Source organism: Cetorhinus maximus, chromosome 6, assembly GCF_964194155.1.
Source record: "Cetorhinus maximus chromosome 6, sCetMax3.hap1.1, whole genome shotgun sequence".
NCBI classification, from domain to species: Eukaryota; Metazoa; Chordata; class Chondrichthyes; order Lamniformes; family Cetorhinidae; genus Cetorhinus; species Cetorhinus maximus.
In genome coordinates this window covers 24,636,025-24,650,159 of record NC_135884.1, presented here as the reverse complement: position 1 = coordinate 24,650,159, position 14,135 = coordinate 24,636,025, and the positions used below count along the sequence as shown (strand labels likewise).

At 39.5% G+C, this 14,135-nt stretch overlaps 1 protein-coding gene across 1 annotated transcript in view; it reads right to left on the bottom strand.

Moving 5' to 3' along the window:
- Positions 1 to 6,879: 6,879 nt before the first annotated feature.
- syn2b (synapsin IIb) overlaps positions 6,880 to 14,135 on the bottom strand; it is a 433,604-nt gene continuing 426,348 nt past the window's right edge. The window contains exons 12-13 of the mRNA XM_078543448.1: positions 11,616 to 11,895; positions 6,880 to 8,247 (exon numbers count right to left, since the gene is read on the bottom strand). Coding sequence (XP_078399574.1) covers positions 8,112 to 8,247; positions 11,616 to 11,895 — 416 coding nt within the window. The 3' untranslated portion in view covers positions 6,880 to 8,111. The remainder of the gene's footprint in view (positions 8,248 to 11,615; positions 11,896 to 14,135) is intronic.

Below are 14,135 nucleotides of genomic sequence, written 5' to 3'. Positions count from 1 at the left end.
TATTAAAATAGAGTGGCTCCATTCTCGTTGATCACTGTTTTAATGTTTCTAGTTTTAGCGGAGGATAAGGCTCTCTTTTGAGTATAGCAGGAGCCTAATTCATTTCTGCAAATTGAGGATACATGATAGATATAAACTCGAAGCACATTTTCATTTCCTGCTTAAAGGAGCACTCACCCACGACTGCCTGCCAAATAAAAGCTGTCAGAAAGCCAGATAAACCACTGAAGATAAGTAGAAAAGCATTCTTTATTGGGGCTAGGGGGGACAGGAGTTTTCCACCAGGACCCATAATGATAGTCCACACATCTGCCCTGGATTCTACAACCCCTGTCTCCCCCTCACCCCAACAGCTATGAGTTGCCACAATATTCTCCCCTCCCAAGCAAAACTTGCCATGGACAGGCTTCTTTGCTGCCAGTAGGCAACCTCAGATCCGTACAATCCTCATTTCCACGTCTACAAACCAGCTGCTGCTTTTTTCTGAAATGGGTGAGCTCTTTATTGGCAGCATTGAAATGTGGCCAAGCAGATTTTTTACTTAAGTATCGCTGAAAGAAGAGACATGCTGTCAAAGCTTTTCATCTTGCACTCATCAGGACAGATGCAAAAATACCAAATTTCAAAGGGAACAACAATTTATACTGCATGAGGAAAAGGGTGCACATTGATTGGCAAGTGGACTGTGGTTGAATCATGGAGAATGCACCAGGTAACTGTTACCACCAAACTTTTTAAATTCAAAAAAGGGCAGGTCGACTCTGGTCGAGGCATCGCCATGGAGAATGTACACCAAGCTTTTGTTTAATGTAAAAAGGCACAATGCCTGGGCACTTTCTTTCTATTGGGAAAGGACAGGGTCCTGTGTATGAATATATGTAGCTTTTAGCAAGCATAAGTGAGTTACATTGCAAGCTCGACTGAATTGATTGTTAGTGTACTTAGTATACTCAGGATTGTTCAGTAAGTGCTGTCCAATTGCAGAATCACATCAAATGTTGGACACTGAGTTGTGCAACCACGGGCTGGTTGAGTACGGTCAGTATTCTGCCTATTGCAAACAGCCAAATGGATGTGCTGTTTGATATGATACACCAGTCATTGGGATGTATGGCCTACATACCTGGCATCACACTGACACTGAAATTCATATACCACGTTACTCATATTTGTGGTGGGCAGAACGTCTTTTTGGCTTGATGCCAATATCATGTTAGTGGAGAATACCACATGTGTTGCTGCAACATTGTAGCAGTATGAAACAACTAGTTTCACCTGTTGCTCAAATTTTTGAGACACCTTACCTTTCCAAGGTAATTTGAGGTGAACTGACTAATTTTCAGGACCGAAGGTGGCGTCCTTAGGCCCATTCATTAGTTTGCACGATTTAGAGCAAGAAATTATCTGATCAAGGTAGCCATTATCCAAAGGATAGCTTTGATGGGCCCTAGTTCACCGTCAAGTTTGCACGTGAGCAAATTGCTCGGGCCTTCATTTACAAGGTTGCCGATAAGGCCAGCCGTCTAGCACATGGAATGAAGGTAGGCTTGCAGTAGACAATAGCAAAGAAACCATTAGTGGACTTCTCAACTAGCACATCGAGGAAAGGGAGCTTGTTAGACTGCTCCATTTCAAAGGTGAATTTGAGCTGGGATGAAGTCCATTAAGGTGTGTAAGGAAATTCTTACATGCAACTTCAGATTCAAATATAGCAAACATATCAATTACCTGGTGCATTCAAGGAGGAGTTAAATATAGCTCTTGGGGCGAAAGGGGTCAAAGGATATGTGGAGAAAGCAGGAACAGGCTATTGAGTTGGATGATCAGCCATGATCATAATGAATGGTGGAGCAGGCTCGAAGAGCTGAATGGCCTACTCCTCCTATTTTCTATGTTTCTATGTCTATATACGTATTGGAAATATGCATGAGAGGTAGGAGGTTAGGGGTCACTCAATTGAAACGTTTCTGGTGGAAATTAGCAAAAAATGTTAGTGAGAGCTGGGTCTAGAAGGAGCCCCATGGCAACACCATCTATATTGGGCATATGTGGTGTGATTAAAGCTGAACTCAATTGCATAATTTGCTAAGTTCATAAGTTTAATGAATACAGATTCAGATAATGGCGGCATGTCTAGGTTGCCATGATATAGTGAGATTGAACAAATGTGTATGACTTCCTTGAGTGCCATTTGAGGGAATAGACTAGCAATGTCAAATGGGCACATGAACATGGCATTGCTATCTGTATGCGGGCCTTGTATAGTCCTCATGGAAAACTTGTTCAGAATTGGTTGTAGCAATTGGTTTAATATGCCTTGATATCAACATGACATCACTAGAAGGGAAATGTGTCATGTAATCCAGCCTTAGTTTCTCTTTTGCTTTAACCTGAAACAGTCAGCAGCATTGACATTGCAATTTAACAATCCTAGAGCGACAACTACACAGGAGATAAAAGCCTTACAGAAAGGTCTGAGAGCATGCATATTACAAAAATGCAAACTGATTGCATTTACTTCAGAATTTCTGTCCATAACACAATCGAACTACTCCAACATCGAGCAGGAAACATTAGCTTTAGTGTTTGGAACCATGCGTTTTCATACCTATCTACTTGGCAAAAGATTTGTTGTAAAGACAGACTACAAGCTACTGGAGATAATTTGGCGAAAACCATTGCACCGCCAAGATTGCAACATCTCTTGGTAAAGATTCAAGGTTATGACAATGAGATTAGATACGAGCCAAGTAACTTGATGATCACATCAGATACACTTTGCAGGTTGCCTAACTCCAGGGAAAACAGAAGATATATCCTTAGATCTACAAGTTGACTTAATTGAGATTGAACTTGAAGATATCCTTCAAATTGATCTGGTACATTTTGTGCAATGCATATACCTGCAGCTACAAGAAGAAATGGTGAAAGGTTCTACACTACAGAAACTGTGGAAAACCATCATCGAAGGATGGTCTGATTCAATTCAGCATATCCACGAACATGTGAGATCATTTTGGCCTTATCAGGATGAGCTAGGCATCTCCTGGGGAGTCATTTTTAAAGGCAGGGAGGTCATCATACCAGAATCTTTGTGACTCTGATATTCTTCAACAACTTCATCACTCATACATGGGCATAGATCAGACGAGAAGACTCGCAAGAGAGACAGCCTATTGCCTGGGTATGAACAATGTCATTGAAGTCATCGTCAAGAGTGCGAAGCATGTCAAGGGTGTATGCCAAGTCAGCACAAAGGACCATTAATTCTACATGAAGTTCCTATCTATCCTCGGTCCAAAATTGCATCCAATTGTCACTGTTGACAACTTTACCAAATACCCCATTAATTGACAATTGCACAATATGTCAAGCACAACTGTCACACACACTCTAAATACTACTTTTGGTTTATTTGGTGTGCCTAGAGAGATCATTATGGAAAATGGTCTGCAATTTATTGGTCAGCTTTCTCAGCATTTATGTGAGAAGTGGAATATCAATCACACTATGTCTTTTCCTCATTATCCTAGATCTAACAGCCTAGCTGAAGGAATGATTCACATGGTGAAATCCCTAATTCTCAAATGTAGACAGATCAAGCAAGATCTACACATTGCAACATTACATCTGAGAGCGACACCTTTAAGTGCAACTATTCATCACCGACAGGGCTCATGTTTGGCAGACCAGTGCATGCCAGTTTACCTAATCTTATCATTCTACTCTCTCAGGAACTAAAGAGCAACTTTTAAAACTCATGAGAAGATGATAAACATGCACAATAAAAATGCAGGCACAGAATTGCCAAGTTTACAGTTGGGATGACAAGTTTGCATCCAGGCTCCCACAGAAGGTACCTAGCAACCAGCCGAAGTGACGAGGATTTGTTCAGAACTAAGGTCCTCTGAAGTCAATACACTCAAAGACGCAATGATGAGGTGTAACTGAGGACAAATCAGATACATTCCAGCTCCTCAACCACCGTACAGACCTATCAAATCTGGGACAAGCTCCCAAATGCAACCAGGAACAACATCCAAGAATGACAATCCCACAGGTCACTGTAAGCAATTAAAGAAATCTCTGGACAAGGACTGGGATTTTCCAGCCCTGTCATGGCAGAACCCGCCACTGGAGATTCGGCAGCCTAGCCAAAAGTCCATTGACTTTTGGCAGGACCCAATGACCCTGGTGGTGGGCGGGCCAGAAAATCCTGCTCAAGGTTACCATAACAAGATCTGGGCAAACCAGCAGATTACCTTTGCACTTTAGAAACTCATAGATTCATCAGTTCTATGTACTTATGTAATGGAAACACAAACATGTATTGTAAATAGTTATACTTCTTTGGAAGGGGGAAATATCTTTAAAAAGAAAAGGGGGGGTGTGTTGTAATATGCCTTTAAGGGATATCAGTATGACATCACAACAAGAGAAATGTGTCTTGTGGTCCAGCCTTAGTTTCATTTTTGCTTTGAGCAGAGCGCACATGCACAGCTCTGATGCCTTCAAGGTTTATACCTATGTATAACTGTTCTCATGCACCTAGTCTTAATAAATGAACCCACAATGTGTTTACCCAATCCCTTATGAGCAATTGGTGCCTTGTGTCTTATACAGTAAAAGAGCCCAAGGATTTTATCATTATAATAGCACAACAGCAATTCACTCAATCATTTGGCCAATTCATGTTGTGCAGAACCAGTCGTGATGAGATAGGGCGTAAAGGGATGTCATTTTTGTGTGTTTTGGGCAGCCCATGCTTATTTAGATGCTGTGAACCATGAGGATGAATCCTATCATGGACACTACCAGACAGCTCGTTACCCTTGCACAAGTCTAACAAACATTTTTGTAACTTGCTTTTCAGCAGGACTGTTTGGTCGTGCTAAGTAGGGGATCCAATGGTTATGAATTTGGACCCATCATTTAAAACAGTGTGCATTTTGCCAATGTAGTCACGCGTGTTGAGGATGACTATTCCAGCCACCAGACATTCGGGCTGCATGTGAAAATCAATCAGGCCATTGGGTATCCTACATACCCATGCACTATATCAGCCATGCATGCTTTCAAGGACTCAGTGTCTTTACTGGATGTTGGTTTGTGGTGGGAAGGCTAGGAATAAAGGAGTTCAAACTCAGCAAATACATCTTCTTGTTTGATGTGGGACAAAGTCACAACAAAATTGAAGGCATGCGTGAGGATGAACTCCTCGCTTTCAGAGAATACATGATCAGACAGGTTTACTACATTTATGAGTAGAGTGTGTTATGGTTTCATTTTAAGTAGTGAACAGCAGAACCTCAGTGGACTTGAATGTAAAACAGAGGCCCGATCTACCCTCTCAGGTGAACATAAAAAATCCCATCCCAGGAAAAGAAGAAGAACATTCACAATGTTCTGTCTAAAGTATATCCCAGAACCAAAATAGCAAAAAAAAAGCAGATTAACCTATCATCCATCTCATTTCTATTTGTGGGACCTAGCTGTCTACAAATTGACTACCAAGTTTGTCTTATTATTATTTAATAAAAATAATTTTATTGGTGAAGTGTTCTGGTATATCCAGAGGATGTGAAAGGAGCTGTGCAAGTTTCTTTCTTTAATATGAACATAGATTGAGCAGTTTTACATAAGCATTTTCTCTCAATGTTGCTCAAGAGTGTATCCAAGTTCAAATGTTGCAAGGACATGGCAATCAAAAGCATGTTTCTCAGATAATAGCACACATGAAAACTCTGGTGAATCTTAAATTATTGCGAAGTACATTTTCATGGCTAAAAAGTATCTCTGAAATAGTGTTGATTATAAATGCAAACATCCATGTAAAATCATCTCTAATTAAAAATAATTTTCGTGAAATGTAATGACTAAAATGACTTAATAATTAAACTAATAACTAAAAATACATCTAGAAAATTAATAACTAAAAATAAAATCATTTTGTGCAACTGAAACCATTGTGGCTAACATTCCTCTAATTTTGTATATGTACCATTTAGTGGCAGGATAAGAAACAGTAGCTTGACAAACTTGCTATAGACTGGAATAATGCTGTTTTTTATATGTGCCTGCTAGACAAGACAGATGTGTGGTTAAATCGAATCCCTCTTATCCTCTTTTTCATGTGTATCTGGTTGTATTTTGGTAAAATCTTTATAGAGAGCATTGCTCAATAAAACCTTGGGGCACTATGAATTTTAATACGATAGGTATATCTCAATAAAGCAAAATGATCAGATTAGATAAAATGGGGATTTTGTGTGACTACTGATAAAGAATTATCTGTCTTGCATCAATGAATATTTGCTTGCTAAAACTATAATTTGAGTCTGAAAACTGAAAACCATAGTTAGGGATTCTTAAATAAGAGTATACCTGTTGGAGGATTTCATCAAGGAATGCAGAGAGAACAGTTTATTACTAGTCTCACAATTAGAAGGAATGAGGAAGGGATAATATTGGCTAAATATTATTATAAAAATTTTTAAAAGCTCCAAAAACAAAACATGCTCAGGAAACTAATGCAATTTGTTTGTCAACTTAAATTATATCCAGGGATGACAAATTGTAATTTCATATTACCGTCAAATACATGACTCGTGAATAATGATATTAATATTACACTTTGCCTCAGAGAAAGGATAGGAATATAGAAATGTATGAGAATGGAAAAGACTACTGTAATCCAGCTGGTTGGTCCCAGGATGAGGGATTAGTAAATTAATTAAAGTGAAAGAATTTGAATCAGGCTCTCTCAATGAATGGCTTGCCAATCTATCGCCATTTCCTCTTTCTTTACTTACAGCTTTCAATTTTAAACTTCTCTGCTTTTCTCAGTCTTCTATTGTTAACTGAAGTTTACTCCTTTCTTTAACTTCTATTCTAGCTTTTTTCAGTATAGTGTTTACAACAATGATATGTAAGTGATTAATGTTAAAGATATCAAATTTCTGCAACTTTATTCTTGATGTTGATAAGTACCAGTATATGCTTGGTGTGTGGTATATTCACTGTACCTTTATTTGCGAACATTCTACAGTAAAGTGATGATATACCAAAATGTCTCATCAGATGGTGCTCAAATGGCATAATAGATATAGTAAAATATGACAGGTTCAATATGCTGTGATATTCTGGTTTTCCTTTGGAGGTATCCCCCCAAATAGTCACAATGTCTTCATTTATTGATGAGTATATGTACACTGGACACAAAGTTGCTCAGTTTTATCGGACCATACAAGTTATACTGGGTTAGAAAAGCAAGCAAAAGACGAAAGTATACTAATAACGACAATTTACAACATATTAGATTATATAACCCATACACTAAGATAATACAGAGACTTTTCAATATACATCAATGTCTATAGGAAGTTATTCTGTGATGTACCCCCAATTGCCTATATAAGTTGTTACATTTAAGAGGAAAACAGTTTCTAGAGGTGCAAATATCAAGGAATGTAATTTTTATTCATTCCTTACATTGCAAAGTGATTTCAATCAATTCACAGTTAATACTAACGTATACTTTTGTTACTTTTAAACAATTCAAAAGTAACTTGCAGATTGGCCACAACACATGTACTGAATCAAACTTATTACAGCATAGTCTAGTTAATCACAAAAGCAGTTTGTTGACTAATCATTAACACTAAGCCGAATTAACATTCTGGTAAGACTTTGAACAGAAGTAAGCACATTTTAATTGAGTACAATACTGTCAGACTTCACTATGGAATAGAATATAGAAATGTTACATTCACGATAAGGCATCTCTGTGCACATACCACAACATCACAGTGAATATGCTAAAGGTTAGTTTCTTTCCCCTGTTGAAACCACTCAGATATTGCACTAGTAAATGGCGTGTGATGTGTTTTAAATTGACCAAAATCTTCTTGCATCTAACTGACCTAAAACAGCTCATTATGTCACATCCTACTTTGTACACACTACACTAGCCACCTGCAAGTGCACTACAGAAGGCATCAACTCGAGGGCAACAGAACAGAATTTGTCATTAGTCACTGAAGTTAGCACGCTACAGCTTAGTGTAACATTGACATGGGGTTATCCAATACTTCAAGGCATTCATTTTTTTTCTAATCAGAAAATAAGCTGGCAAAGGACTTTCTCAAATTGCGGATTGTTTCAGCCTTTGCTTCATCCTCATTCATAGTTGATCGAAATAGTGATGATTCCGTAATGTTGAATGCATTCGTCAAAGACTGTGATTTGCTGCAAAACCCAGAGAGAAACCAATATTCTTAAATATATTTTGGTCATTGGGAGATATATTATCAATAAACCATATTCTCATAAAATCATCTGTATCATGAAAGGTGATAACTTCTCAATTCTTGTTTCCATGAGTATTGTAAAATATGCCCTAATCATTCCTATGATCCCAATTGATTAACAAATGGTAAATTTTAACACATACGAATTAGGAGCAGGAGTAGGCCATTCGGCCCCTCGAGCCTGCTCCGCCATTTCAGTAAGATCATGGATGATCTGATTGTGGCCTCAACTCCACATTCCCACCTACCGGTGATAACTTTTGACTCCCTTGTTAGTCAAGAATCTATCTACCTTGGCCTTAAAAATATTTAATGACCCTGCCTCCAGAAAGAGAGTTCCAAAGACTCATGACCCTCTGAGAGAAAAAAAATTCTCCTCATCTCCTTCTTAAATGGGAGACCCTTATTTTTAAACCATGTCCCCTTGTTCTAGTCTCTCCCATAAGGGGAAACATCCTTTCAGCATTTACCTTGTCAAATCCCCTCAGGATTTTATATGTTTCAATAAGATCACCCCTCATTCTTTTAAACTCCAATAGATACAGGTCCAGCTTGTCCAAACTATCCTCATAAGATAACACCCTCCCCAATCCCAGGTATCAGCAGAGTATATATTTTTTGTTGTATTTGTACTTTTTATTCATTCTCTTTAGTACTTGGCAAACATTTTATACATATAATGAAAACACTTTTTATTGCTACCTTATATTATAAAAATGTTGTTTAATATGGCTTAATTGTTAATCGCAAAAACTATTGATGGAAATTCTGCAGGTGCATCATGTGTTAAAATGGGTTATTAGATGGAAACAGTAAAAACATTTAGATTTGAATTCAACAGAGATTTCAAGCCTCCTGGTGTGCTGATATTACTGAAATTAGTAGCTTTTATTCTGATGCTGATTTTAGGAAAAATAAGCTTAAATCTTGGAATGTGGAGTTTGAGATCTTGATTTTTTACTGGATTATATCTCTAATACCTGCCCATATACCTGCTTTTAGCTGGCCAGAACTAGTTTACTTGAAACCTCATTGATTTGTCATAAACAAAGCATAAGGAAACCAAAGGAGTTGTAAAATAGGTGATGCACTTGGGCAGGACAAACAAGGCACGGGAATACACGATGAATGGTAGGACCCTGAGAAGTACCGAGAATCAGAGGGACCTTGGTGTACATGTCCATCGGTCCCTTAAGGTAGCGGGACAGGTAGATAAGGTGGTTAAGCAGGCATATGGGATACTTGCCCTTATTAGCCGAGGCATAGAATATAAGAGCAGGGAGGTTATGCTGGAACTGTATAAAATGCTGGTTAGGGCACAGCTAGAGTATTGTGTGCAGTTCTGGAATCCACATTATAGGAAGGATGTGATTGCACTAGAGAGGGTGCAGAGGAGATTTACCAAGATGTTGCCTGGGTTGGAGAGTTTTAGTTAGGAGGAGAGATTGGATAGACTGGGGTTATTTTCCCTGGAGCAGAGGAGATTGAGGGGGGACATGATTGAGGTGTATAAAATTATGAGGGGCATAGATCAGGTAGACAGGAAGGAACTTTGCCCCTTGGTGGAGGGATCAATAACCAGGGGGCATAGATTTAAGGTAAGGGGCAGGAGGTTTAGAGGGGATGCGAGGAAGAATTTTTTCACCCAGAGGGTGGTGGGAATCTGGAACTTATTGCCTGAAAGGGTGGTAGAAGCAGAAACCCTCATAACATTTAAGAAGTATTTGGATATGCACTTGCGATGCCATGGCATACAAGGCTATGGGCCTAGTGCTGGAAAATGGGATTAGAATAGTTAGGTGCTTGTTTGACCGGTGCAGACTCAATGGGCCGAAGGGCCTTTTTCTGTGCTGTAGACCTCTATGATTCTATGACTAATAATTTCCAAGATTGCCGGCCAACAGAACCATTTCTTCAGCTGTGCTCATCTTTGGTTGCATCAGGGATAACATTATAAAATGTGTCAGGAGTTCTGCTTGAACAAACTTGACTCTTGTGCGCTAGGTGATGGTCACACAGAACATTGTGCCACATCAATGGAGGCAATGGGGAAAACAATTACTTGTTTTTAAAGAGTAAATGTCCCTATTCCTGCAGATTTGGGCAGCTGGATGAGTTATTTTGAATTATGATTTGATAATTCATAGCCTGGCAAAATTTCCTTGGAGGTGTCATCATTATGAGCAGGTGACTTGAGAGGCATATCTGTGGATACAGTCCTAATCGAGACGCCTAGAAATCATATTAAGTTTGCAATTCTGTTTCTTTCTCCATTGACATTGCCTCACTTGCTGAGTATTTCCAGCATTTTATGTTTTTAATTTAAATTTGTAGATACTGTTGAGCTTGTCCCAACTGCTGTTTGTTTTAGGATCCCAGATACCAAGGCATTTTCAGCTCATATTTCTTTAACTGCCCCTTATCTGGCTTACCGTGTGGGAGATATACTTATCAGACCACAGACTGAAAACAGCAAAATCATGACTAAACTGAAAGGGAGGAGAAGTGAAAGGGGAAATGTATAAAGGTAAGGACAAGAAGGGAAATAGAAGAGGCAAAGGGGAGGATAAAGTGGGAGAGGGTAAAGGGGATGGTATAAGAGGGAGAGGAGGTGGGGAAGTGAGAGTCAAGGGGAGAAGGCAAAGGAAGTGGAAAGAGTAGGTTTTTTTTATTCATTAGACATGGGCATTGCTGGCTAGGCCAGCATTTATTGCCCATCCCTAATTGCCCTTGTTTAGAGGGCATTTAAGAGTCAACCATATTGCTGTGGGTCTGGAGTCACATGTAGGCCAGACCAGGTAAGGATGACAGATTTCCTTCCCTAAAGGGCATTAGTAAACCAGATAGGTTTTCATGACAATCGACAATGGTTACATGGTCATCATCAGACTTTTAATGAATTCAAATTCCACCATCTGGCGGGATTCGAACCCGGGTCCCCAGAGCATTACTCTGGGTCTCTGGGTTACTAGTCCAGCAACAATACCACTATGCCATCACCTGAAAGAAACAGAGTGTAAAGGTATGGGGTGAGGGAAGGGAGAGAGTGGAGGGAAGGGGAAGAAATGGAATGGGGAGTCGCACATCTTCATGAATGGAACAGTGTGGAGTTTCACTTTGCGCACTCAATATTTCCATATCTTGTGAATGGGAAGGAACATTCCTTGTTTGTGCATTTTGTATGCATTTTTTTAATTGTTTTAAATCGTAATGTTTTTGTTGTGTTACCAATATTGGTTGTTTCATATTTGAGACAGAAGTTTTATACTTTTCATAATAAGAAACTTAAAATTAACAATATCTTACTTTAATTGGGGATGGGGTTGTGACTGCTGCTGAGGAGTTGTTGGCTGCGATTTGAGTGTAGGCTGCGTTTGCATCTTCTGTTCTGGTTGCCCCTTCAGTGGTTGACCTTGTGGTCGTGGGGTTTGAAAAGTAGGCCTTGGTTGTTGTATTGCTTGACTTGGTGGCCTTTGTTGCTGAGTTGGGGGGCCTCCTTGTGGACGTGGCCCCTCAGGAGAAGCATGATGTTGCTGCAGTAGATCTTGGCTTTGTGGATGTGGTCCTTGGGGTTGTGTTGGGCCCCCTATGTTCAGCACAAGAAATACTATATAATGTTACATTGATAAACATTCCTTATAAACTTTGAAAACCAGCGCTTCCTTACTAGAAAATTAGAGCGAGTTACTTATATGTGCCCAATGACCTTTAAAGGTGTGTGACATTTTGTGAGATCGTACTATTGTGATCATTTTAATGTTTTTGATCAATGGTTACTTTTAAGCCTAAATTCATGATTGTAAGCAGTGATTCAGACTTTTGTCACTAATAAAATACAACCTTGCTTATGAAGGCAATACCAGTGCTGAAATAGTTTTACACAGGAGCTATAGTACTTTAAGTTATAAGTAAACAGTCCATGGAGATAACATACTAGGTTGCTGAAAGCAAAAACAATAGAAAAATCCAAAGGAAACAGGAAAACAAGGTTAGAATAAGCAATATGATAAGTACCACAAGAAAATTGACAAAACTTAAGGCAAGCTATGTTGCTAACATAGCACATTGACCCTATCTACAACAAGTTACCAGCTGATGACAAGTTTTCTGTTAAGCTGTATATGGACCACTTTACTGCCTTTATGAACTAATTCTTTAACTAGTCAATGAAATTTAGGGTTGATTCACTGCTTAATTGTCAAGATCAATACATTTTTCAACAAGCTTTAAGAACTTTTTAAAGAGTCAAGAGAAATTTGTTTTACAATTAATGTGGTATTGGTAAGTCATACACAACTAGATAATAAAGCTTCTTTCTTTCTTCCAGCCTTAGGGAGGGTAAACATACTCTGTTGAGAGAGCTGAGTAGTTAATTAGCTAACTGGTTGGTTGAATTTGGTTTCTCTAGCTCCAGTTCAGTTTACAATAAATTCAGGGTTCCTTAGTGCAGCTAAGGCAAACAAGTACAGCTTTGGAGCTGACTACATAACTGGGAGTCTGGGGAGTCGGGGAGTTCAGTGAGGAATGGAAGGAGATGTTCCTTTCCTTTTGCCTTTTCTACCCTTTTTACCCTGTTGGGATTGGTTCTTCCTCTACTACAGGGAAAGGAGCTAGCTGTTTGGTGAGTATCTGGTAAGTGGTTAAGGTCTGTTCCAATCCTAAGGTTTAAAATAGTATACAAACTGGTGGTAAAGTTAATAGAATATATAAAAAAGAAAAATAATTAAGTGAATGATATAATTAAGTAATTAATTAAAACACGTTAAGAATGGCAGGACAGGTGATGTGTCAAGGCTGCAGCATGTGGAAGCTGCTGGATGCTAGTGTGGTCCAGGGCAAACACGTCTGTAGTAAGTGTTTGCAGCTCGACAAACTGTGGCTCAGAGCATTGAGCAGAAGGTTGAGCTGCAGACACTGTGACACATAAGGGAGGGGGAAAGTTACCTGGCTGCTTTGTACTAGGAAGCAGTCACACCACTTAAGATAGGGTCTTCTAATTTGGTCAGTGGTTAGGGACAGGAGGGTGTGATTGCGAGTGAGGCAGGTAAAGGAACCCAGAGAGCAGGAATGCAGGAGCCTCAGCCTTTGCAATTGTCCAATAGGTTTGAGGTTCTCTCAGCTTGTTTGGATGAGAGTGGGAGCTGCAGGGTGGATCAGCAAACTGATCATGGTACTGTGGTGTAGGAAGCCATCCAAGTGGAGGGAGGAAAAAGGAATGTATTGGTAGTATGGGACAGTATAATGAGGAGGATTGACACAATTCTCTGCAGCAAAGAGTGAGAGTCCAAATGGCTGTGTTGCTTGCCCGCTGCCAAGGTTCAGGACATCTGCTCAGGTTTGGAGAGGAATTTGCAGTGGGAGGGGGAGGATCCAATTGTCATGATCCATGTAGATACCAGTGACATAGGCAGAACTAGGAAAGAGGTTCTGCATAGGGAGTATGAGGAGCTAGGCACTAAATTAAAAAGCAGAACCTCAAAGGTAATGCTCTCTGGATTGTTACCTAAGCCACGTGCAAATTGGCATAGGGTTCAAAAAATTAGAGAGATTAATATGTGGTTCAAAGACTAGTGTGAGAGAAATAGGTGGATACTGATGCACTGGCACCAGTACTGGGGAAAGTCAGGGCTGTACCTTTGGGATGGTCTACACTTGAACCATGCTGGGACCAGTGTTCTAGCGAACCGCATAATTGGGGAAGTAGAGAGAGTTTTAAACTAAATAATGGAGGCAAGGGATCAAATTTTGGAAGATGTGGTAAATCAAAGGGTAGAGAAAAGGCAAGAGAAAAAGGTATTAATGTGGGAATTGATAAACAGACTGTGA